General features: G+C 66.8%; 2 protein-coding genes across 2 annotated transcripts in view; one reads left to right on the forward strand and one right to left on the reverse strand.

Annotated features, from left to right (window-relative positions):
• Positions 1-9,269, forward strand: part of LAMA5 (laminin subunit alpha 5) — a 44,698-nt gene extending 35,429 nt beyond the window's left edge. Inside the window, exons 52-80 of the mRNA XM_016132260.2 lie at positions 427-597; positions 770-966; positions 1,088-1,204; positions 1,345-1,499; positions 1,724-1,865; positions 1,964-2,066; positions 2,586-2,696; positions 3,544-3,723; positions 3,828-3,976; positions 4,053-4,223; positions 4,323-4,459; positions 4,546-4,699; positions 4,852-4,985; positions 5,060-5,222; positions 5,333-5,455; positions 5,535-5,683; positions 5,781-5,913; positions 5,989-6,132; positions 6,295-6,425; positions 6,502-6,663; positions 6,746-6,884; positions 6,977-7,122; positions 7,261-7,453; positions 7,522-7,686; positions 7,790-7,952; positions 8,044-8,177; positions 8,260-8,353; positions 8,549-8,668; positions 8,824-9,269. Coding sequence (XP_015987746.2) covers positions 427-597; positions 770-966; positions 1,088-1,204; positions 1,345-1,499; positions 1,724-1,865; positions 1,964-2,066; positions 2,586-2,696; positions 3,544-3,723; positions 3,828-3,976; positions 4,053-4,223; positions 4,323-4,459; positions 4,546-4,699; positions 4,852-4,985; positions 5,060-5,222; positions 5,333-5,455; positions 5,535-5,683; positions 5,781-5,913; positions 5,989-6,132; positions 6,295-6,425; positions 6,502-6,663; positions 6,746-6,884; positions 6,977-7,122; positions 7,261-7,453; positions 7,522-7,686; positions 7,790-7,952; positions 8,044-8,177; positions 8,260-8,353; positions 8,549-8,668; positions 8,824-8,978 — 4,235 coding nt within the window. The 3' untranslated portion in view covers positions 8,979-9,269. The remainder of the gene's footprint in view (positions 1-426; positions 598-769; positions 967-1,087; positions 1,205-1,344; positions 1,500-1,723; positions 1,866-1,963; positions 2,067-2,585; positions 2,697-3,543; positions 3,724-3,827; positions 3,977-4,052; positions 4,224-4,322; positions 4,460-4,545; positions 4,700-4,851; positions 4,986-5,059; positions 5,223-5,332; positions 5,456-5,534; positions 5,684-5,780; positions 5,914-5,988; positions 6,133-6,294; positions 6,426-6,501; positions 6,664-6,745; positions 6,885-6,976; positions 7,123-7,260; positions 7,454-7,521; positions 7,687-7,789; positions 7,953-8,043; positions 8,178-8,259; positions 8,354-8,548; positions 8,669-8,823) is intronic.
• Positions 9,270-9,464: 195 nt separating this feature from the next.
• ADRM1 (adhesion regulating molecule 1) lies at positions 9,465-15,144 on the reverse strand. The gene is made up of 10 exons (XM_016132279.2): positions 15,032-15,144; positions 13,974-14,187; positions 13,205-13,321; positions 11,845-11,968; positions 11,536-11,622; positions 10,914-10,995; positions 10,564-10,796; positions 10,123-10,280; positions 9,854-9,956; positions 9,465-9,686 (listed from the first exon to the last, which is right to left on the reverse strand). Exons 2-10 carry the CDS (start codon positions 14,184-14,186, stop codon positions 9,580-9,582), a joined length of 1,224 nt encoding a protein of 407 aa, XP_015987765.1. The 5' UTR covers position 14,187; positions 15,032-15,144; the 3' UTR covers positions 9,465-9,579.
• Positions 15,145-21,215: the final 6,071 nt, after the last annotated feature.

Here is a 21,215-nt window from a genome sequence, read left to right on the forward strand (position 1 = left end):
ACCCTGCAAGATGCACAGGGCCCCCCTCATGGGACCCTGGCTCCCTGGGGGAACTCTTTGGTTGGCCTCTTAATTACATACTGAACCGTGTCACTGAGGAGAGATCTTGGGGTGCCTGGCCTGGCCCAAGGGTCAGGGAAGAAGTGCAATTTCAACTAACGTTAGACCAGAGGTTTTGGCTAGGAAAGGCGGCCAAGGTGGGAGGCTGAGCAGCCAGGTCGCGGGGTGTGGTGTGGGGCTGTGGGCGCGGGGGGGGGGGGTGTCGGCAGAGGGCCTGGCAGTCTGGCCTGGAGCACAGTCGAGGCCTGGGGCCAGGAGCTCTGGGAGTGCCCGGGTGGTGCTGAGGATGCTCGGGGTGTCCAGCCTGCAAGCTAGTGGGCCAGCGTCCGCCCCGGGCTTGACCGCCTCCCTCTCAAACACCATCAGAGCTGGCGCTGCAGACAGACCGCCTGTCGCCAGCAAATGCGTCGGTCCCCTCGGGCGAACAGCTGCGCCGGACCCTGGCCCAGGCGGAGCGACTGCTCAGGGAGATGCGGGCCCGTGACCTGGGCGCCCCGCGGGCCGTGGCCGAAGCCGAGCTGGGCGAGGCCCAGAGATGTGAGTGGGTGGCCCCATGGGGCAGGGGCGGGCGAGGGCGCGGCCAGGAGCCCCTGGGCTGAGGTCAGTGTGGAGTGGCGTCACGTCAGCTCGTGGGGACAGATGGGGGCCTGGTGGGTGGGCCCCGGGAATCACTGCCCCAGTGACCGTGTCCGTACCGGGTCTCGGCCAGTGCTGGCCCGCGTGCAGGAGCAGCTGGCCAGCCGCTGGGAGGGGAACCAGGCGCTGGCCGCCCGCATCCGCGACCAGCTGGCCCAGCACGAGGCCGGCCTCATGGACCTGCGAGAGGCTCTGAACCGGGCCGTGGGCACCACGCGGGAGGCCGAGGAGCTGAACAGCAGCAACCAGGAGCGCTTGGAGGAGGCGCTGGTGAGGGCCGCCCTGCCCCGCCCACCGCCCCTGCCCCGCCCACCGCCCCGCCCCTGCCCCACCTACCGCCCCTGCTTGTCCCTGTCGCCCTGTGGCCCTGCTCATTTCTCGATGCTTCCAGCACCGGAAGCAGGAGCTGTCCCGGGACAATGCCACTCTGAAGGCCACCCTGCAGGCAGCCAGCGACAGCCTGGCCTTGGTCTCAAAGCTCCTGCAGGACGTGGACCAGGCCAAGGAGGTGAGCGGGTCTCCCCTGGGGTGGCGCAGTAGGTGTGGCTAGACGCTGCTTTGCATGCAGAGCGTGGCCCCTGGGATCCCGGGTATGGGGAGCGAGTGAGGGGTCGGGACGGGGGTTCCACCGAAGCCCTTCCACCCCAGGAGTCCGAGCACCTTGCCGCCAGCCTGGACGGAGCCCGGACGCCGCTGCTCGAGAAGATGCGCGCCTTCTTCCCGGCGAGCGGGAAGGTGGACCTGGTAGAGGCCGCCGAGGCCCACGCATGGCGGCTGGACCAGCTGGCCCACAACCTCTCCAGGTGCGGGGCCCGAGGAGGGGCGCCCCGGGACAGTCCCCGCAGGGCAGTCGAGGCTTTGAGGAGGCAGCTAGCTGCGGGGGGGTTCCCAGAGGGAGAAGCCATTGTCCCCGCAGGGGCCGGGCAGGAAGGGCGGGCAGCCGTGAGGGTGGGAGGCCCGCGTGCTGGACCGGAGCCGTGCCAGCCCCGGTCACACAGCCCGGGGCCCTGCCCTGCCTCGCCCACAGCATCATTCGCGGAGTCAACCAAGACCGCTTCATCCAGCGGGCCGTGGAGGCCGCCAACGCCTACAGCAGCATCCTGCGGGCCGTGCAGGCCGCCGAGGGGGCCGCGGGCCAGGCACTGCAGCAGGCCAGCCACGCATGGGCGGTGAGGCCCTGGCGCTGCCCCCAGCCCCCGCAGGAGCCCCTGCCCACCCCGGCTCCCATCGGGTGGGTGCGAACGCTGTTCTGTCCCCGTACCTGCAGACGGTGGTACGGCAGGGCCTGGGGCCACAAGCCAGGGAGCTGTGGGCCAACAGCAGTGGCCTGGGGGAAGCCGCCCTCGGGGAGCAACGGAGGCTGGACCGCGGTGAGTGCCGCCCCCACCTGCATGTCCGGGCTCTGCGGGGACCCTCAGGCTCTGGGCAGTGTGTGGGTGTTTGTGGGGGCCACGCACGTCAGGGCGGTGGCTGCCCTGTGTGGGAATCCTGCGCCCCACTGACTCGGCGTGTCTGAGCAAAGGCCACTGCCCCCTGACTGCGATGGGGTCTGGGAAGAGGACATGGGGCCAGCCGACGGCACGTCCTGCCTTCCTGGCTGGAGGACTGTTGGGTGAGGAAGGGCCGGTGGGGAGCAGGGGCCCCCCGCTGCAGGAACGTGGGTGATGACTTGGCTTCTCCGAGCCGTGGAGATTTCATCCGTGGAATGGGGCTGACCACACTCCGCTGTGGGAGTGAGGTCCTGCGGCGTCTCCCGAGGCGAGGGCCCTCGTGCGGGGTGTCTGCGCCTGCCCGTGTGCGTGCCGGCCCCGGTCTCTCCTGGTCAGGAGGGCCACAGTGGGCCGGCACACGAGGCCGGGGCTCCAGAGCTGAGGCGACTTCCCCCACAGTGCGGGCCACCCTTCAGGACGTGGGCTCCCAGCTCCGCGACGCCCAGGCCAAGAAGGAGCAGCTGGCAGCCCAGATCCAGGAGGTGCAGGCCATGCTGGCCATGGACACAGGTGGGCCAGGCCTCCTCCCTGCCCTCGCCCTCAGAGCCTGTCCCCAGAGTGGAACAGGCACCTGCCACATGTGGGCATCACTCCAGCCAGCCCCGTCCGTTAGAGCTCTGTGATAAGACACCTGGCTCCTGTGCCATCCAGAACAGTGACCGGGGCAGCTGAGGGAAGTCCGTAGCAGGCGGCCCTGGCCCTAGAGCCCTGCCTCTGCTTGGGAGACACACAGAAAACCAGCTCTGAGCAGCAAGCGATGGGGGGGAAAGTGCTTTGGAGAACATGCGAGCGGGGGCCGTGGGGACGCGTGTGGCGGGGGGGCGTGGGGGGGGCGTGGGGGGGCGTGCGTGGCGGGGACGTGGGGGTGTGCGTGGCGGGGACGCTGCAGGGGGGCACAGCTGGCGGGCAAGCTTGAAGGTAGACGTGGGGGTAAAGGGGTGGCAGAGCCTAGAGCCAGGAGGCAGCCTCGGGGGAGCCCGGGGAGCAGAGGAGCGAGGCGCATGACCCGGCTGAAGGAGGCCCTGGGGCTGTGTCCCACTTGAGAGAAGGATGTCACTGCGAGCAGGGCTCCAGGAGAGATGATGGCGGCCCAGGATTGGCATGGTGCCCCGGGCGACAGGGTTGAGCTGACTTGGGAAGATGTCAGAGTGACCTACTCTGGTCCAGGAGGCCGGCACAGGAGAAGCCATCGGGCGGGGGGTGGAGGGTGGGCCCCACGGCCCTGGGGTTCTCACGTGATCCATGGGGATCGGCATCCCTCTTGCTGGTCCTACTGGGGGGACTTGGAGGTCTCCCTAACGGGAGATAAGGCCAGGGTGGTGGTCGTGTGACCCCCGCTGAACCCACTGCCTGCCAGATGAGACAAGCAAGAAGATTGCTCACGCCAAGACTGTGGCCGCTGAAGCACAGGACAGAGCCGCCCGCGTGCAAGCCCAGCTTCGGGACATGCAGAGGAACCTGGAGCAGTGGCAGGGCCAGTATGGCGGTCTGCAGAGCCAGGACCTGGGCCAGGTGGTGCTCGATGCCGGCCGCTCAGGTGGGCTCCCGCTCGAGGTGCCGCTGACGGTGGCTGGGCCGGGGGGGGGGGGCGGTGGGGGCGAGGCTGTCAGCCTCCCCTGTGCTCCACTCCCCTCCCCACAGTGTCTAGCCTGGAGAAGACGCTGCCGCAGCTGCTGGCCAAGCTGAACCTGCTGGAGAACCGTGGGGTGCACAACGCCAGCCTGGCTCTGTCGGCCAGCATCAGCCGTGTGCGGGCGCTCATCGCCGAGGCCCGAGGGGCTGCCAGCAAGGTGGGCCGGAGCACCGGGGGGCGGGGGCCGCTGGGAGAGCGGGGCCGCATGCTGACGGGCTGTGCACCTTACGCAGGTCAAGGTGTCCATGAAGTTCAACGGGCAGTCAGGGGTGCAGCTGCGTGCCCCTCGGGACCTCAGCGACCTCGCCGCCTACACCGCCCTCAAGTTCTACCTCCAGAGCCCAACTCCAGCGTCTAGTGAGGTCCCTGGGGACCAGTTTGTGATGTACATGGGCAGCCGTCAGGTACTGGGCAAGCTTGGCGGGCCGGGTGGAGCTGGGCGCCAGGTTGGAACAGGCGGGTCATGCCGGGTTCCTGTCCTACTGAGTCTCCCCACCCCCCAGGCCACTGGTGACTACATGGGTGTGGCTCTACGTGATCAGAAGGTACACTGGGTGTATCGCCTGGGAGGGGCGGGGCCCGCGACCCTCAGCATTGACGAGGACATCGGGGAGCAGTTTGCAGCCATCAGCATTGACAGGTGGGAGGCCCACCCCACTGCCGCGCTCTCGCCCCCCAACTGGCTGGGTTGCATGTCCACTCCAAACCCTTGGCCTCCGCCTGCAGGACCCTCCAGTTTGGTCACATGTCTGTCACGGTGGAAAAGCAGATGATCCACGAGACCAAGGGTGACACAGTGGCCCCTGGGGCCGAGGGCCTGCTCAATCTGCAGCCCGACGACTTTGTCTTCTACGTGGGGTGTTACCCCAGCAACTTCACGGTGAGCCTGGCCCAGCCTGGGCATACGGCTGTCCCCTGGACGCTCACCCCATCTGCTGGGCGTCTGGCTTCAGTCTGCCCCGCTGCACCCTGGGCTCCGTCCTGTCTGGGTGGGGTGGGGGGCGACACCCTGACCCTGTGCTGTGCCCACAGCCCCCGGAGCCCCTCCGCTTCCCCTGCTACCGCGGCTGCGTAGAGATGGACACACTCAACGAGGAGGTGATCAGCCTCTACAACTTCGAGAAGACCTTCCTGCTCAACACCGCTGCGGATAAGCCTTGTGCCCGGTACGTGCAGCCTGGTGACCCCCTCACCCCGACTCGGCCCACCCTCTGCTGACCCCACGGCCTCCGACCTGCAGCTCCAAATCGACTGGAGACCCGTGGCTCACTGACGGCTCGTACCTGGACGGCTCGGGCTTCGCCCGCATCAGTGTGGAGAGGCAGATGGGCACCACCAAGCGCTTCGAACTGGAGATGCGGCTGGTGTCCTCCCATGGGATCATCTTCTTCCTGCAGCACGAGGCAGGCCCGCCCCGCTGACTCCGCCCCTGTCAGCCCCACCCCGCTGACTCCACCCTGTCGACCCCGCCCCTACACAGGCCCCGCCCCTGCTGACTCCGCCCACTCCACAGGACCAGTTCCTGTGCCTCGCGGTGCTGGAAGGTAACCTCCTGCTCTTCTATGACTTTGGTGCGGGCCTGGAGAAGGCTGTCCCGCTGCAGACTCCGCCGCCCCTGACCGCGGCCAGCAAGGCGGTAAGGCGGGAAGGAGGGTGGGCGGGGTGGGCCGCAGGGGACGCAGCTGGCCCTGAAGCCCCCACGTCACGCTGTCCAGATCCAGGTGTTCCTGCTGGGGGGCAACCGCAAGCGCGTGCTAGTGCGGGTGGAGAGGGCCACCGTGTTCAGCAAGGAGCAGGAGAACGTGCTGGAGCTGGCGGATGCCTACTACCTGGGCGGCGTGCCGCCAGACCAGCTGCCCCCGAGGTGAGCATGCGCAGAGCGCCCAGGGCGGGGCGGGCTTCTCCCCAGGCCCATCCCTCGCCCCCCGGTGCCGGTCTCCCCACACGCGCTTGTCTCGCAGCCTGCGGCGGCTTTTCCCCTCCGGAGGCTCAGTGCGTGGCTGCGTCAAGGGCATCAAAGCTCTGGGCAAGTATGTGGATCTCAAACGGCTGAACACCACGGGCATCAGCGCAGGCTGCACGGCCGACTTGCTGGTGAGCCCCGCCCCCCCTGCCTGGCCAGCAGCGCCCCCTCTGGCGGCGGGGCCCTCACAGTCGCTCTCCCGGTAGGTGGGACGGTCCGTGACCTTCCACGGCCACGGCTTCCTGCTCCTGGAGCTTTCCCACGTCCTGCCTCTTGGCGGCGACGTCTACTCCGGCTTTGGCTTCCGCAGCACCCAGGACAGCGGTCTGCTCTACCGCCGATCGTCGCCGGTGTGTCGCCCCGCCCTTCATCTGGGGGCTTCTCTCCCCCTGTGTCCGACCTTTGTCCAGCCCTCCCGAGTCTGACCTCCTGCCTGCTCGCCCACCTCCTTCAGTAGCAGTGGGAGCTCAGGGAGCTGGAGAGAGTGAGTCTGACCTGGCCACTGTCCCCAGGATGGGCCGTGCGAGGTGTTCCTGCAGCAGGGCCGCGTGACACTCCGGTTCGTGAGGACCGAAGTGAAATCTCCGAAGAGCTTCGCTGATGGTGCCCCCCACTACGTCACTTTCTACAGCAATGCCACAGGGTGAGCCAGGGGGCGGGGGCCGTGGGGCGGCCTGCTGCGGGCAGGCAGGGCCGGCGGGACACTGCTGTCCCCGCAGGGTCTGGCTGTACGTGGACGACCAGTTCCAGAACATGAAGGCGCACCAGGGGCCACGGCCCAGGTCCCAGCCGCAGCCCGAGACGCTCCTCCTGGGGGGCTTGCCCGAGCCCGACACCCTGCGTAACCTCAGCGGCTGCGTCAGCAACGTTTTCGTGCAGCGGTGAGCTGCGTGGGTGTGTGCGGGGAGGGGGGCGGTGCTGCCCAGCCCGCCCAGCGCCTGCAGCTGCCGCCACCCTCCGCAGACTGCTGGGGCCGCAGCGCGTGCTGGACCTGAGGCAGGACGTGGGCAGCGTCAACGTGAGCTCAGGCTGCACCCTGGTGCCCAGCACCCAGACGCCAGCGCAGGCTCCACGAGGACTGCGGGCCGCTGCGGCTCGGAAGGTGGGCACCGGGAGGGCGGCATGCCGACGGAGCGGGGGTGGGGGCGGGCACGAGGCAGCCTGAGCATCCCGGCGTCCCCGTCTGACCCGCAGGCCTCCCGGCACGGCCGGCAGTCCACCCAGGACCCTGCCTGCACGCCGCCCAGGCCCCTCCGGACCATCCGAGATGCCTACCAGTTTGGGGGGCCTGTGTCCAGTTTCCTGGAGTTCGCAGGCATCCCGGCGCCCCCAGGGGATGGGTAAGGCCGGGCCAGCTGGGTGGGTGCGGGCGGCTGCCCACGCTGACACCCCTGCTCGGAGTCCAGGCCCCGCCTCTCGTTGCTCGTGCGCCTGCGCACCCCCCCCCGCCCACGCTGACACCCCTGCTCGGCGTCCAGGCCCCGCCTCTCGATGCTCGTGCGCCCGCGCACCCCCCGAGGACTGCTGCTCCTTGCTGTTCCCCTCACGGCCGACGGCCCCTCCCTGGCGCTCTTCCTGAGTCACCGACACATCGTTGTTCAGACCGAAGGCCCTGGGCCCCAGCTCCGTGTTCAGAGCCACCAGCGTTTACGGGCTGGCCAGTGGCACAAGGTAAGGGGCTGAGGACGGACGTGGGTGGGTCCCTGGGAGCCTCCGTGACACATCTTTCCTGCCCCCAGGTGGCCGTGCGGTGGGAGAAGACTCAGGTCCAGCTGCTGTTGGATGGCGTCCAGGCCCTGGGCCAGGCCGAGCCCGGCCCGCAGCACCGAGGGGTGGAGGGCCCCCGGCCCCACACTCTCTTCGTGGGGGGCCTTCCCGTCTGCAGCCACAGGCCCAAGCTCCCCGTGAGAACCCTCAGCTCAGCTTCCCTACCCTGTCCCCAGCCCAGCCAATACAGTCCATTCTCCTCAGCACTCTTGGGCCCTGACCCTGTGTCCTCCCGCACAGGTGGCCGTCAGCAGCTCCCGGTTCAGTGGCTGTGTGAAGAGACTGGAGCTGGACGGACAGCCCCTGAGGGCCCCCACCCGAGTGGTGGGCGTCACGCCCTGCTGGTCAGGCCGGGTGGAGACCGGGCTGTTCTTCGCAGGCAGCGGGGGAGCCATCACCATAGGTCTGCCTCCCGGGCGGGGGAGGGAGCAGCAGTACCCATGCAGGGAGGGGCCGGGGCCCCGCCCCCCTCTGCTCACGGCCCCTCCCCGCAGACACCCTGGGGGCTGCCCTGCCTAACGTCAGCCTGGAACTGGAGGTGCGGCCCCAGACAGCCACCGGCCTCATCTTCCACCTGGGGCGGCTCCACGCACCCCCACACCTGTGGCTGCAGGTGCTGGAGAAGCAGGTAAGCAGGTTGGGGCTGGTCACAGGGCAGGGCTAGGACTGGCCGGGCCCTCCTGATGCCCATCCCCCACCCGCCACGCCAGGTCCTGCTGTGGACAGACGACGGTGAGGGCAAGTTCTCCGCGTCGGTAACCCTCTCCCAGGCGCTATGCGATGGCCAGTGGCACCAGCTGGCAGGTGAGCCGGGTCCCTCCGCATGGCCAGACGTTCCTGGCGGCCCCACCGACCCCGCTTCCGTGGAGTGCCTAAGAGGGACGTGGGGGGGCAGCTTCGGACCCTCGGGCAGGGGCCCTCTGGCCAAGCAACGGGGCTGGCCCCTGGCACTGGTGAGAGGTCCCGCCCAGCTCAGTCACCAGAGCCTGTGCCCCACAGTGACCAAGAGCGGAAACGTCCTCAGACTAGAGGTGGACACACAGAGCAACCAGACCTTGGGGCCCACGCGGGCGATCTCGGCCTACACCCTGGTGCCTCTGCACCTCGGGGGCCTGCCTGGTGAGTGTGGCCTCAGCCTGGTGAGGGAGGGGCTGCCCCTCAGGGACTGGGAACTGGGGTCACCCAGCTCTCAGCCCTCTCTCCTATGGTGGGGTGCCCGATGGAAGCTGGTCTCTGCTCTAGCCATCTCCCCTCCTCTTCCCCTGCACCCCCAGACACACAGCCTGGGCACCTCACCCTGACGCACCCCTGGTCCTCAGTCTACCGCGGCTGCATGAGGAATCTGGTGGTGAACTGGTCCCCTGTCACCTTGCCCCCCTCCGCGCGTGTGCATGGCGCAGTGGGAACGAGCGGCTGTCCAGCTACGTAGCACGGCTGCCCTTCTGGGCCCCCAGACCGAGCCCCAGGCCCTCGCAGCTCGCTGACACCACCACCCTCGGCCAGTCTCACAGGGGAAGTGTGTGTATGTTTATCTTGACTTTAGATCCTGCAGGTGATCTCATTTCTGGATATGGTTTGTCGTCTTTCTAAATGAGAGGGTAAAATACTATAAAATGGGTTTTTTATACTTTTCATCCCTTTCACCAATTTTTAATATTTTGAGAAATGTATAAATCACTGGTTCTTAAAAACAAAAATTAAAAAGGAACTTGTTTAACTGCGTGTGGCCTCTAAACCGGAAGACAGACAAGCAGCTGGGCGATGGGCAGAGCCCGACATCGCATCGCGGGGGGGCCAGGCCCCCAGGTCGCAGACGCCAGGGAAACGCTGCGGACGCGGGGGGCTGCCTCACGCCAGCGCCGTCCAGGCGACAAGGCTGGGATTGGCGCGACTCCCGGGCACAGGAAAACCAGAGTTTGCAGATTAAAGAAAAGACGTTTATTAGGTCGCAACAGAGGAAAGAGGGTGTGTGACGGGCGGTGTCCATCATACAGCCAAGGACCCCGCCCCCAGAAAAGACAGCAAATAACTTAATCTAAGCTCATGTCCTCCTCCTCGTCCTTCTTGTCCTTCCCGTCGCCCTCCTTCGGCTCCGATCTGGCACTGTTCTGCATCGCTTTGGCAAACGCCTCCACATCTAAAATGCATTGGAAAGCGTGAGGTGGCCTTCCCAGGCCCCGGCCGGGAGTGCTGACCCGAGGCCCTGGGGACAGCCGGCCGTGTGCTCTGCAAACGGGGACGTTTGTTCCTTCAACCACCAGAGAAGGGCAGTGCCCAGCGGTGGGCGGGGCAGCAGGTACTCACCACCCTTGTTGGCAGCCTCCACGGCCTCGGCGGGCAGGCCGAACTGGCACATGAGGGGGCCCAGCTGCCCCGAGGCCAAGGCCGCACTGAACATGCCCAGGGCCTGCAAGGGAGAGCCAGTCGCCTGAGCGCGCGCAGGGGCCTGAGGGGCGATCACCCGGGCAGGGCCTGGAGGTCCAAGCGCTTGGTGACGGGGCGCCACGCTACAAGCGGGCGGAGCACACCCTCCCCTAAGCGCATGGCAGGGGCCGCTGGGCCCCGGTGTCTACCTGCTGGAACTGGGGGGAGGTCAGCGTGTTCTGGATCTCGTCTGCGGTCTGCGGCAGCGACTCCCCAGAGGGCAGGTAAGGCAGCAGGCGCTCCTGGACGTCCGCGTTGGCCAGGATCGGCGCCATGATCTCGGGCGTCAGCACACTGGCCAGGTCAACTAGGGCGCAAGCACAGCCACGAGCGGCTCGAGGCCAGACACGCACGCGGGAGGGTGACAGGGCTGAGCCGTGACCCGGGGGTGGCGTGGAGAGCGATGGGGCAGAGGGCGGAGCACGACCCAGGCACGTGCCGCACCACGCCTCGCACAGCCCATGGGCGAGCGGGCAGGGGTGCGGGCACCTCCTCCCGGCCAGGGCCCAGGAACCTCACACAGCCCGTGGGCGAGCGGGCAGGGGTGCGGGCACCTCCCCCCACCCCAGGGCCCGAGGAGCACTCGCTACCTTGCTGGCCGCCTCCGGGACCCGCCGGCACGTTCATCGTGGCCAGAATGCTCTGGAGGTCGCTCAGCTGGATGGGCTGGGTAGGGCTGGCGGCCGTGCTGGTCCCATTCCCCGGACTGGGTGCAGGGCTCGGGCTGGTCGCCGAGGCAGCTGCTGGAGCGGAAGGGGCTGGGGTGGCACGGGCGGAAGAGGCGGTGGAGGACGGGGTGACCGCTGCCGACTGGCTCCGGGAGCTGGGGAGAGCAGGGGGTGCTGGAGCGATCACACCTGGGGAGAGCCGGGACCGCCCCCTCTGAGAGGCGCCAACTGGTGGCGCCCCGGCGTGCACAGAGGCAGCAGGCGAGGCTCACCTGGATGAAGAGCTGCTCGCCGGAGGCCCTCCGCTCCCCAGCAGGCTGGCCAGCCCGGGCCCGGTCAGGGCCCCCAGCCCGCCTACGGCAGCAAGGAGACACAAAACCAGACGTCAGAGAAGAGCCCACCTCCCCTGCTAAGGGAGACAAACGCCCTGCACGAAAGCCGGGGGACAAGCAAGGGGGGGCGGTGTCTGCCGAGGGCCAGAGGGAGGAGCTGAGGGCACACGGCTGCTCAGGCCGCAGCGTTCCAGAGGCTGGTTCCGTGGTCAGGTGAGACAGATTCTGTCCGGTCCCTTACACTGGGGTTCAGGGCGGCGGCAGTGCAAACCCGGAGCAAAGGAGCGAGCGCTCCCCAGCTGACCACGACGCGTGCCCACCGACCCCACTGACCGAGGGAAAGTGGGGCCCAGGCAGGAGCCCGGGGCTCATGTCCTCAAGCCCCCTCCTTGGCCAGCTATGCCCCCCGGAAGCGGGCAGCTGGGTCCCTACTGGGGGCCTTGGGGGGTGGCACGGGGCACAGTGACACCACTCAGAGCCAGGTAGCGGCTGACAGGAAACAGACCGAAGGCCAGAGCACAGCCCCAGGCCGCGGCCGAGGGCCCCGGGCCGCACACGTTACCCAGTCCTCCGAGGCCGGCGGGTCCGATGAGCTGCATGAGCTGGCTGTGGCTCATGTTCCCCAGCAGGCTCTGCAGGCCGCCCTCGCCTGCGAGAGAGAAGGCACTCAGAGCCCGCCGCGGGCCCGCGCCCGCCCGCCTGGGGCCCTGGCCCTGCCCGGCGCGTGACGGTGGCAGCGGGCCGTCCGGGAGCCAGGAGGAGGGCGGGCGTGGGCTGCTGCTTCCACTTCACACAGTCCAGCCTGCGCCTTCGGGGGTCCACGCCACACATGCGCTCGGCCCTCGCCGCGCACCGGGGAGGCGAGCATTACCGCCCAGTGCCGAGAGCTCGTGGCCGCCGCTCCCACTCGCGCCCAGCGCGCCGGGCATCGGGGGGTTGTTCAGGTACTCGTTGACTTTCCGGCAGTGCTCCTCGTCCTGGTCCGTCTTGGGCTCCTGCAGGTAGGACACGACGCCGGCCACAGCTGAGCGGCCCGCTCCCCACTGCCCTGGCTCACAGACGAGCAGCCGGAGGCTCGGAGGGCCGAGGTCACCTGCCTCTGGTCACACAGCGGCAGGGAGGGCACGCGGCAGTCCCCACAATCGCCCATCAAATGAGGGGAGGCGAAAGCGTCAAGAGCCCTCAGCTCGCCCGAGCAACGTGGCCCACCCTGTGGGAGGGGCTCCCCCCACGGCCAGCCGTGACCACGAGTCCTTCCTTCAAAGGAACGGCCGTCACCACAGTGCTGTCACGGCCCGGCACGGCCCACGGCCCCTCGGGCAACTGGGAACTCGACCACGAGCCCCTCAGTGACTTGGAGGTCGTCAGGCAGCATCACCGTCAGCACCCCCAGGCTCCTTTGTCCAGCAGTCACCGAGCACGTGCTGTGGGCTTGCAGGGTACTGGGGACAAGGGGGACAGACACGGCCCCCCCTGCAGGGCAGAAGGTCGGCCGTCACGTGGACAGCACTGGAGAGAGCCAAGGCAGCGCGGGGGGGGCGTTGGGCAGCTCTCGGACACACGGCCGCTCTCACGCTCCTTCGGCACAACGAGCGGCTGCGGCACGAGCCGTGTGGCCCGCCACGAACGACGCCTTCCCGCCAGGCTCCGGAAGTGCTGGGGGAGCGCGGCCGGGAGGGGACGCGGTGGCATCTGCCAGAACTGCGGATGCACGTGTGTGCCAAGGCAGGACGAGTCCAGTTCCAGATTTCGACGGACAGACGACACACGCCAAGTCACCTTAGCACAACGCTGCCCACGAGGGAACGGAGCAGACAAGCCAGTGGCCACAGGGCGGGGGGAAAAATGGTGGCACCCCCACCTTGCTGGGGTGCCCAGACCACACAGTCACCCCTGCTTCAGCCCTGGGGTCCCCAAGACCCCGGAGAGGCACTGGGAGATGAGCAAGCCAAAGGCCACGTGGCCGTCGACGCGCCAGCACAGGCCAGGCTAGAGGTCACTCGCTTGCCTGCCAGGAAGCCCTCACCCTGAAGGGGCGCCCAGCCTGGCTGCAGTGTTCACGCACGAAGGCCCCCCATGCGCCCACCCCCAGGTGAGATGCTGAGACTGCGTGAAAGACACGCCCGGTCAGCACCGCTGGCCAGTGAGAGCTGAGCCCACCGCCCACAAGCACGTTTCTAACCTGACTCCACACCGGCGAGAAAGGACCGACACACGCAAAGCTTGCGTACCTGCATCCAGAAGAAGAGACGTTTGGACCCTGCTTTGAACTTGAGCACGTAGACCCTGCCGCTGGGGCACTGTGGCACACGCTTGAACTCACAGTCATCAGGGAAGATGATCAAATCCTGCAGACGGCCCCCGAAGAGGAAGAGTGAGCTTGGCGCTCGCACACGCCACTGAGACCCACAGCCTCCCCGAAAAGCATGCTGGATCCTGTGCCCAAACGTGTGGGGTAGGAGAGGGCCCAGGACAGACGAGCAGTCACTAAGGCCCCCGCCGGCAGGATGCCTGCAGGGCAGGTAAGCTAGGGTCAGGGCCACCCACGAGGGGCACGGCGGTCGGGAGCGGGGCTTGGTGCAGAAGAGTGGAGGAGGGCTTTTGACTCCTGAAGAACTTTTTAATAAAGATATTTTGAGAACAACGTTACAAGAATTAATAATTCACCTCTAACCTGTTCTCAAACCTAAAAAAGAACTGAGAACACTAAATAAAATGACCCTAGAGCACACTTCCAAAGTGACAAAGGTCAGGGCTTTCACAAGCCTCCTCCAGTTCCAGGCACCTCACCTCTGAAGTGACAAGAGACTAGGAAGGGCCATGAGCAAAGCGCACGGCTCCCGAGGGCAGCAGGCCAACGACCCCCGGACCCGATGCGCCCCCGAGTGTGAGGCCACTGCGGCAGGCCCGGAGTGAGGCCTGGGCGGCTCCTGTCCTTCTGTTCTGAGGGCCAAGGACTAGGCGGAGTCCCTGGGAGGAGGTGCGGGCTGAGACACTCACGTCCTCCACGCTGCCCGACGTCCTGTCCTTCCAGCAGAAGTGGATGAGGGAGTCGTCCGTCTGCTGGACGTACACCAGACCTTTCCGCTTATCTGGGGTGACGGTAGTTCCTTTTAACGACATTTTTCCTGCCCGGAACTCCACTAAATACTTGTTGGAAGACCCACGGGAGCCTGGTACCAGGCTTGGAAACAGAGCGCCTGAAGTCGTCATCCTGCAAAGGGGACCAGCGTGCAGACCCGGTCACTGTCACAGAAGCCCTAACTCTAAAGTCGCACTGGCAGCAGAGCGAAAGGCCCTCCCTGTGCTTCTGGGCGACCACGCTCCGCGCAGGCGTTGGCCCAACACCTGCTTCGAGGCAAGCAGGGGCCACAGAGGATGGCGGTGCCTGCGCCAGCGGGGCAGGTGCGCAGGGCGACACGGCAGCTGCTTCTCATGTTTCCCAGAGAACGAGAGTAACCCCCGCATCCAAGCCCACCGCCGCTGGCGCGGGGCACCTGCCTCCGGACCGCCTCCCGGCCCGTAAGCTGCTATTGGGTCTAGGGCCCCGAAGGGTGTAAACACTTGGCTGGGTGGGGACGCCGATCACACAACAGACAGGAGACCAGACCCGGGCCTAACACCGAACTTCTGTCGGACACACAGACCCGTTAAAGGGCAATGTGCCCCCCACAAAACAAAAGCTGAGCCCCTCAGGGAAACGTGGCGAGCCTCCTAGCAAGGCCGTCGAGTGGGGCGAAGGGCCTGCCGCCAACCCCGGCACCTCACGGCCCAGCGCCCTGGCTTCGCGCAGAGCGGAAGCCTGGTCGGCTCGTGCAGAGCAGCGGCCCGAGTCCGACGGTCCCCGAGAGCCCCCGAGAGCCCCCGAGTCCCCCCGGGTCCCGGAAGCCCTCGCCCCCCACATGACCCCCGCCCCCGCGAGCATCGGCTCCGGCTCCCAGGCCCCAAGTTCCCTCAGCCCCCGGGCTCCTCAGCCCCGCGACCCGGGCCTCTGCGCACCGGGCGCCCAGCCTGGGGGCCTCCGACGCCGCAGGCCACGCCTCCGGCGCCCCCCGCACCTGGCCCGATGCGAGTCTCCGCGGAGAGCTGCGATCCGCGCTCGCTCTTCCTCCTCGGCGCCTGCCGGGCCCCGCCGGAAGCCCCCACCGGCCCCGCCCCGCCCACCGCTCTCGCCGCCGATTGGGTCCCGTCAGGGGCGGGGCTGACTCGGACCCGCGGACCATTGGTGACGGCCGCCGTCCATCAGCCCTCCCTGGCCCGCCCCCATGCCGGCGGCGCTCTTCCGGCGGAAGCGCGGGCGGCGGCGCGCAGGCCAGAGCGGCCCCTATTGTTGCTGTGTCATAGGGGCGCGGCGGCGGCCCCTGGCGGCGGCGCCGGGAACGGCCGGCCGGGCTGAGTCTCGCGGTGGGCGTTAGACCCCGCGACGGCGGCGGCCGGCAGGGAAACCTGCGGGGCGCGAGGCGGCGTCTCCGGTCCCGAGACGTAGGGGAAACAGTCACGGGGTCAGGGGAGCGGGTATCTGGGCTGGTTTCGCGTCCCTCCGGGGTCCTCGGTGCGTGGGCCGCGGCGGCCGCAGGACCAGCGCGTCCTCGTGGAGGCGCGTGCGGCACACAGCGCGGGGCTTGGGCAGCGGTCCCGCCCGGGGTCCCCCAGCCCCGCCTGACAGCAACGCTAACGTGGCAGCCCCCGTCTCCCCGCTTCGCGGTGGGTGCGTGGAGGTCCCCGAGGCCGATGTGCGGGGCCGCGACAGACGAGGGCAGCTGTCCTCCCCTGTGGCCGGCTGCAGGCGCCCAGGAGGGGACGGGGACGCACTCCCACCGCCTTCTCTGTGCCCGCGCTGACTCCGGCGCCCCTCGGAGCCTGGCGCCCTCCGAAGGCAAGGCCACCCCGAGTCCTGCGTCCACCGCGTGCCGCCCCAGGACTCGCTATCAGCATACCTATGCGTAAAATGCGTTTTTAGCCTTTTTATTAAAAGCATAAAAGTAAAAAGTATTTTTTATTCCCCTAGTTTCTAGGACGTTATTCATGCTGAGACCGGCGGCTCCAGCTGCTCATCCGCTGTGGCGGGATCCAAAGCCTCGCGATTGTTTGTTGTTGAAAATATAGCTGTTTTTTTACTAATGGGTTTGCTAATTTTTAATGAAATATTTTTAAGTTTCACTTTACCCTTCAACATGGGAAATTATGATAGATTAAACCCAGATAAAGCCACGTGCACCGGAGCTTTGGGGCCCCGGGGTCCTGGGTAGTTCCTGAGCATGAGCACAGCGGTGGGTCGTCACGCGGTCACCACGGCCCGGCCGATGACACAGCCCTGCTCTGTGCGGGGCCGGCAGGCAGGTGTCACTTGTTTAAAGACGTGAAAAGTTAGAAAGCTGCCACCAGAGGCCATGGAAAACCAACTTCACAGAACCGAGGTCAGCACTCCCTTCCGGCGACCTCAGAGGGGCCCGTGACGGAGCACGTCCTTTCCTCAAGCTGGGGCACCTGTGTCCTGGGATGGCTCAAAAAAAAAAATAAACCTTTATACGCTTATACGCTTGCAGTACATTCCACGAAACGTCTGATGAGGAAACAAGCTCCAAGGACACAGGTGTCGTGGCCACCTGCACCCCGCCCCCACCCACGGGCTGTGTGACTGAGCGTGCCAGCCATCCCCCCCCCCCTCGCAGAATGCGCACCCGCACCCGCACCCCGCAGCCAGCCGTTCCCCAGCCTGGCCGCCCGCAGGTGAAAGGCAGGGTGTGCAGATGGCGGTGCCCTCAGGCGCCAGGACAGTGCCCAAAGAGGGCGGGGCATGCACAGTGGGGGACCAGAACTCGGGAGGGAGATGCACGTGAGGTCGGCTGCACGGGAGACGGCCTGACGAGGCCCGGCGCGGGGCACAGCCGTTCGAGCCAGTGTTTTGGCAGGTGGTGTCTGCTGTTGCCTTTTTCTTTCTTAAATAATAGTTCCTTTTTTAGAGCAATTTCAGGTTCAGACCAAAGCTGAGCAGTACGTACCGCGTTCCCACACACCCCTCCACACCGTGCACAGCCTCCTGCACTGTGCCCCCCACCCCCCGAGACGGTGCACGAGTTACGTCCCCTGAGCCCATACGTACCGTACCAGGGTGGCCCTGGGCCTGGACACACGCTTGGCCACGTGGACCCCCCGCTGCAGCCCGCGGGCCGGCCCCACGGTCCCACTGCCGAGACACACCTGTGTCCGCCCGCTGCCCCCCCATCCTAGCAACCACTGATAATCGTCTTTCCAATATTTTTATTGTGACAAAATACACATAACATAAAATTTACCACCTTAACCGTTTTTAAGCGTAGGGGCCAGTGGCGGCACATACATCCTCGGTGTTCGGAAACCACCACCGCCGTCCATTTTCGGACTCCTCCTCTTGTGAAACCGGAATGCTGCACCTGTCCAGCACAGCTCCCGCGCCCCTCCCCGACGCCCACCGCCCACTTCCTGTCTCTATGGTTTTGACGGTTCTAGGCGCCGCCCACAAGTGGAATCACACTGTATTCGTCCTTTTGTGACTGACTGGCTTTTTCACTGAGCGTAACGTCCATGTACGGGGCAGGTGACAGAACTTCCGTCTGGAGGCTGAATGGATTCCGCCGTGTGGACAGACCACGCTTTGCCTGTCCACCTTCCGTCGATGGGCGCGGCTCGCTTCTGCGTTCTAGCTCTTGCGAGCATGCCGCTGTGAACGTGGCTGTGCGAACATCTCTTCGAGACCTTGCTTTCAATCCTCTGAGGAAGGTCCCTAGACGTGGGATTGCTGGATCCCTCGGCAATTCTACTTCTCACGTTCCGAGCAGCCGGCACAGCGCCTTCTGCAGCGGCCGCGCCGTTTGGCGGCCCCAGCACCGGCGCACGGGGCCCCGGCTCTCCGCGTCCTCGCCAGGGCTTGCTGTGCAGCAGCCACCCTGACACGTGGGAGGCGCCGTCGTTGTGGCTTCCCCTGCGTTTCTCTGACGGTCCGTGACGAGCCTCTCTTCACGGGCTCGTTGGCCATTCGTGTGTCTTCTTGGGTGAAATGTCTATTCTAGTCCTTTGCTCATTTTTGAATCGGGTTGTTTGGTTTTTTTCTTGTTGAGTTTTAGGAGCTTTTTTACGTAGCCTAGATAGTAACCCTTTATCAGGTACACGATTTGCAGTATTTTCTCCCATTCTGTGGCATGTCTTTTTACTCTAATAGTTTCTGATGTAAAACTTTTTAATTTTCGTGAAGTCCAGTTTTTTTCCGCCACCTGCGCCTTCGGCGTTACGTCCAAGAAGTCATCGCCAAGTCCAGTGTCGCGAAGTTTGCGCCTTGTGCTTTTTCCTGAGAGTCTTACGGGTTTAGGTCTTTGATCCGCTTCGAGTTGGTCTTCGTATCTGGCACGGGGTCAGGGTCAGCTTCATCCCTCTGCACGTGGACACCCAGTGCTCCCGGCACCGTTTGTTGAGAAGACGGCTCTGGCACCTGGCCGTGTGGCTGCACCGGCCGGCGTGGCGGCGGCCTCCAGGCGGCACGAGCGTGTCCAGCGCAGACAGTGGTGATGGCACCTGGCCGTGTGGCTGCACCGGCCGGCGCGGCGGCGGCCTCCAGGCGGCACGAGCGTGTCCAGCGCAGACAGTGGTGATGGCACCTGGCCGTGTGGCTGCACCGGCCGGCGCGGCGGCGGCCTCCAGGCGGCATGAGCGTGTCCAGCGCAGACAGTGCTGAGCTTCGCCGCACGTCGGCCTCAAGTCCTGCTTCCCTCACTTCCCTGCCGTGAAACCTCGGGCAAGGCCACCTTCCTGCTCGCCCATTTCCTCCCCCTCGGGCTGGCCTGCGTGGCAGTTGTGGGGTGTAGGCGCCCAGACACCGGGCCCGGGCTCTGGCATGGCAGAGTGCATTGTGGTCCCATCATCAGACGTGGAGGCCCGCGTCTGTGCACCGGAGTCCCCTGACAGTGTTCCAACCCTGGGGACCACCTGTCCCTCTGCCCGGGGCCACCACGGCTGTTGAGCGACTGTCTCCACTGAGCTCGCCCCCCCGGAAAGCACACAGCTGCCCGGCACCCAGGACAGAGGTCAGACGGCAGGGCCCCTCGAGTCTGTTAAACCAGCGCCACTCCCAGCAATGGGCTTCGATCTCCCGGAGGGAGATGGTCAACCAGAGCTTCCGGACCCCTCGTCTACAAGCACACCCGACACCTCCCCCCGAGACGTCACAAGTACCCCTGGACACCTCCCCCTGAGACGTCACAAGCACCCCCGGACGCCTCCCCCCGAGACGTCACAAGTACCCCCAGTGCCTTCCCCGCTGTGAGCAGCCGCGTTCTGGAACCGCCTGTCTGCTGGTCCGAAGCCCCGCTCTGCCCAGACGACCTGCAGCCTTTCCGAGACGCCTGCTGAGACGGTGAAAACTGCTCGGTACGAAAATGCCGACAACAACCATTTGCAGAGAATCTTTATTCAAAGCTGGGGCTTAGCATGTGTCTCCACGGACTCGTACCAGTCCTCAAACACACGCCGCGCGTGGCTGGGCTGTGGGGTGCACTGTTCACACAGGGGTGCTGACAGCGACTTTCTTGCCTGCCATATCCGTGTACACCGTAGGGTGGACGGAGCTGGGGACCAGCCGCACACACGCCCAGCGACGAGGGGGGACCCATGGCCGTGCGCCGTCACCCTCTGCCAGCCCACGTGACCAGGACAGAGGCGCAGTGTGTCCGGTGAAGGACTGTCCAGGAAGCTCACTCCAGGGACTCGGAAAGGCCGTGTCCACTGTGCGGACCCCTCTCCACGCACGCAGGAGACAGGGGTCCTGGCGAGGCTCACGTGGGGTATGCCCGGCCGCATGCTCTCACTAGGGGCCCGGCCTGCGCACCCCACTCGGGACGAGGAACGGCCTTCGGAAGAGGTTTGCAGGTCTGAGCGCTGACGCGGGAGCAGCCGAGACCAGGAAGAGCCCTGTCCCCGCTCGGCCCCGCCCCGGGCCCCGCCGGTCCACGCGGGGGCCCGTCGCCCTCCACGGCCGGGCCCAGGGCCGCTGGGGCTCCCGCACTTCGGAGCTTGCTCTCATTCTCGGCTGTCTTCATGTCTCGGGTCTCGCGTGCACATGGCCCTCAGAGACCCCACCCGCTGGGAGCACTTGTCCCAAAGAGCGGGGTCCCGAAGGGAGGCTTCTTGCAGGGCTGAGGGCTGCGGGCTCACGGGGGCCTCCTGGTGGCTTTGGTCTTATCCTGTTCCAACTCCCCGACCTTGGGGTCCGACGAGGCCCAGTGGGCAGCGCCGGGTCCGTCAGGGCGCAGGGGCCGGGCCCCCCGAGGTCGCGGGGCTGCTCTGGGCCCCTCCGGGGCGGCCCGGCCCCTGGCGGGCGTCTCCCAGCACTGGTAGTGCGTCTGGCTGATCTTCAGGCACGAGCTTTGGGGACAGTCTGAGAGGGACAGTGGCCAGGGCGACCGTGACGCGGCTCGGGGGGCCCTTCCTGGGCCACTTCCGCCCCGTGGGGGGTGGTGACACAGCCTCGCACGGCGCGTCGCCACCACGGGCGTGTGGAAGCCCACCCCGCGGAGACCGGCAGGCTGCGTTTGCTTCAGCTCAGCGCGACAAACGCTGTGACTCTCAAGAGGGACCGACGCCTGCTTCTCTGTGGCCTTGTCGTGAGTGGGGTCGTGCGCGGGCGAGAAGCCCACGGTGCTGGTGACGCCCCGACCCTTCACCTCGTCGGGGGTGGCACGGCTCCCGGGGCAGACCCGCGCCAGCCCCGCGCCCCGCACACGCCGCCCGTCCCCGACACGGGGCTGGAAGCCAGTCGGCAGGGGTGTCCCCACCATGTCAAGCCTCATCCTCCGCGAAACGCGCTCCGAGACGTCGGCTGTGCGTCTGCGGCCGGCTCTCCGGCGACGTCGAGCCATGGCGCTGGATGGACACACGCAGCGGAGCCCCGGCCCTAAGGAGCGGCCCGGACCGCGACGTTCCGGGCACGTGCCAAGGCCACAGCCACACGGTGGCCACGGGAAGGCCGTCCGTTTCCCCACGGGCCGAACATGTTGCGGACACGGCCTGCGGCCCCGGCGTCCCGCGACTCCTCGGACGCCCCGACTGGGCGCCGTGGGACCCGGGCCTGACCTCAGGGGAGAACGGAGACGTGCAGACCTTGTCACCGGTCACCAGAGGCAGTGACAGGTGGGTGACCCGTCGGAAGTGACCAACTGCCCTGCAGGCAGCCGTGCCTGCGTCCTGGAGCTGGGCCTCCACCACGGCCCGGGG

The sequence above is a fragment of the Rousettus aegyptiacus genome, unplaced genomic scaffold, assembly GCF_014176215.1.
Source record: "Rousettus aegyptiacus isolate mRouAeg1 unplaced genomic scaffold, mRouAeg1.p scaffold_m13_p_12, whole genome shotgun sequence".
Classification (NCBI taxonomy): Eukaryota; Metazoa; Chordata; class Mammalia; order Chiroptera; family Pteropodidae; genus Rousettus; species Rousettus aegyptiacus.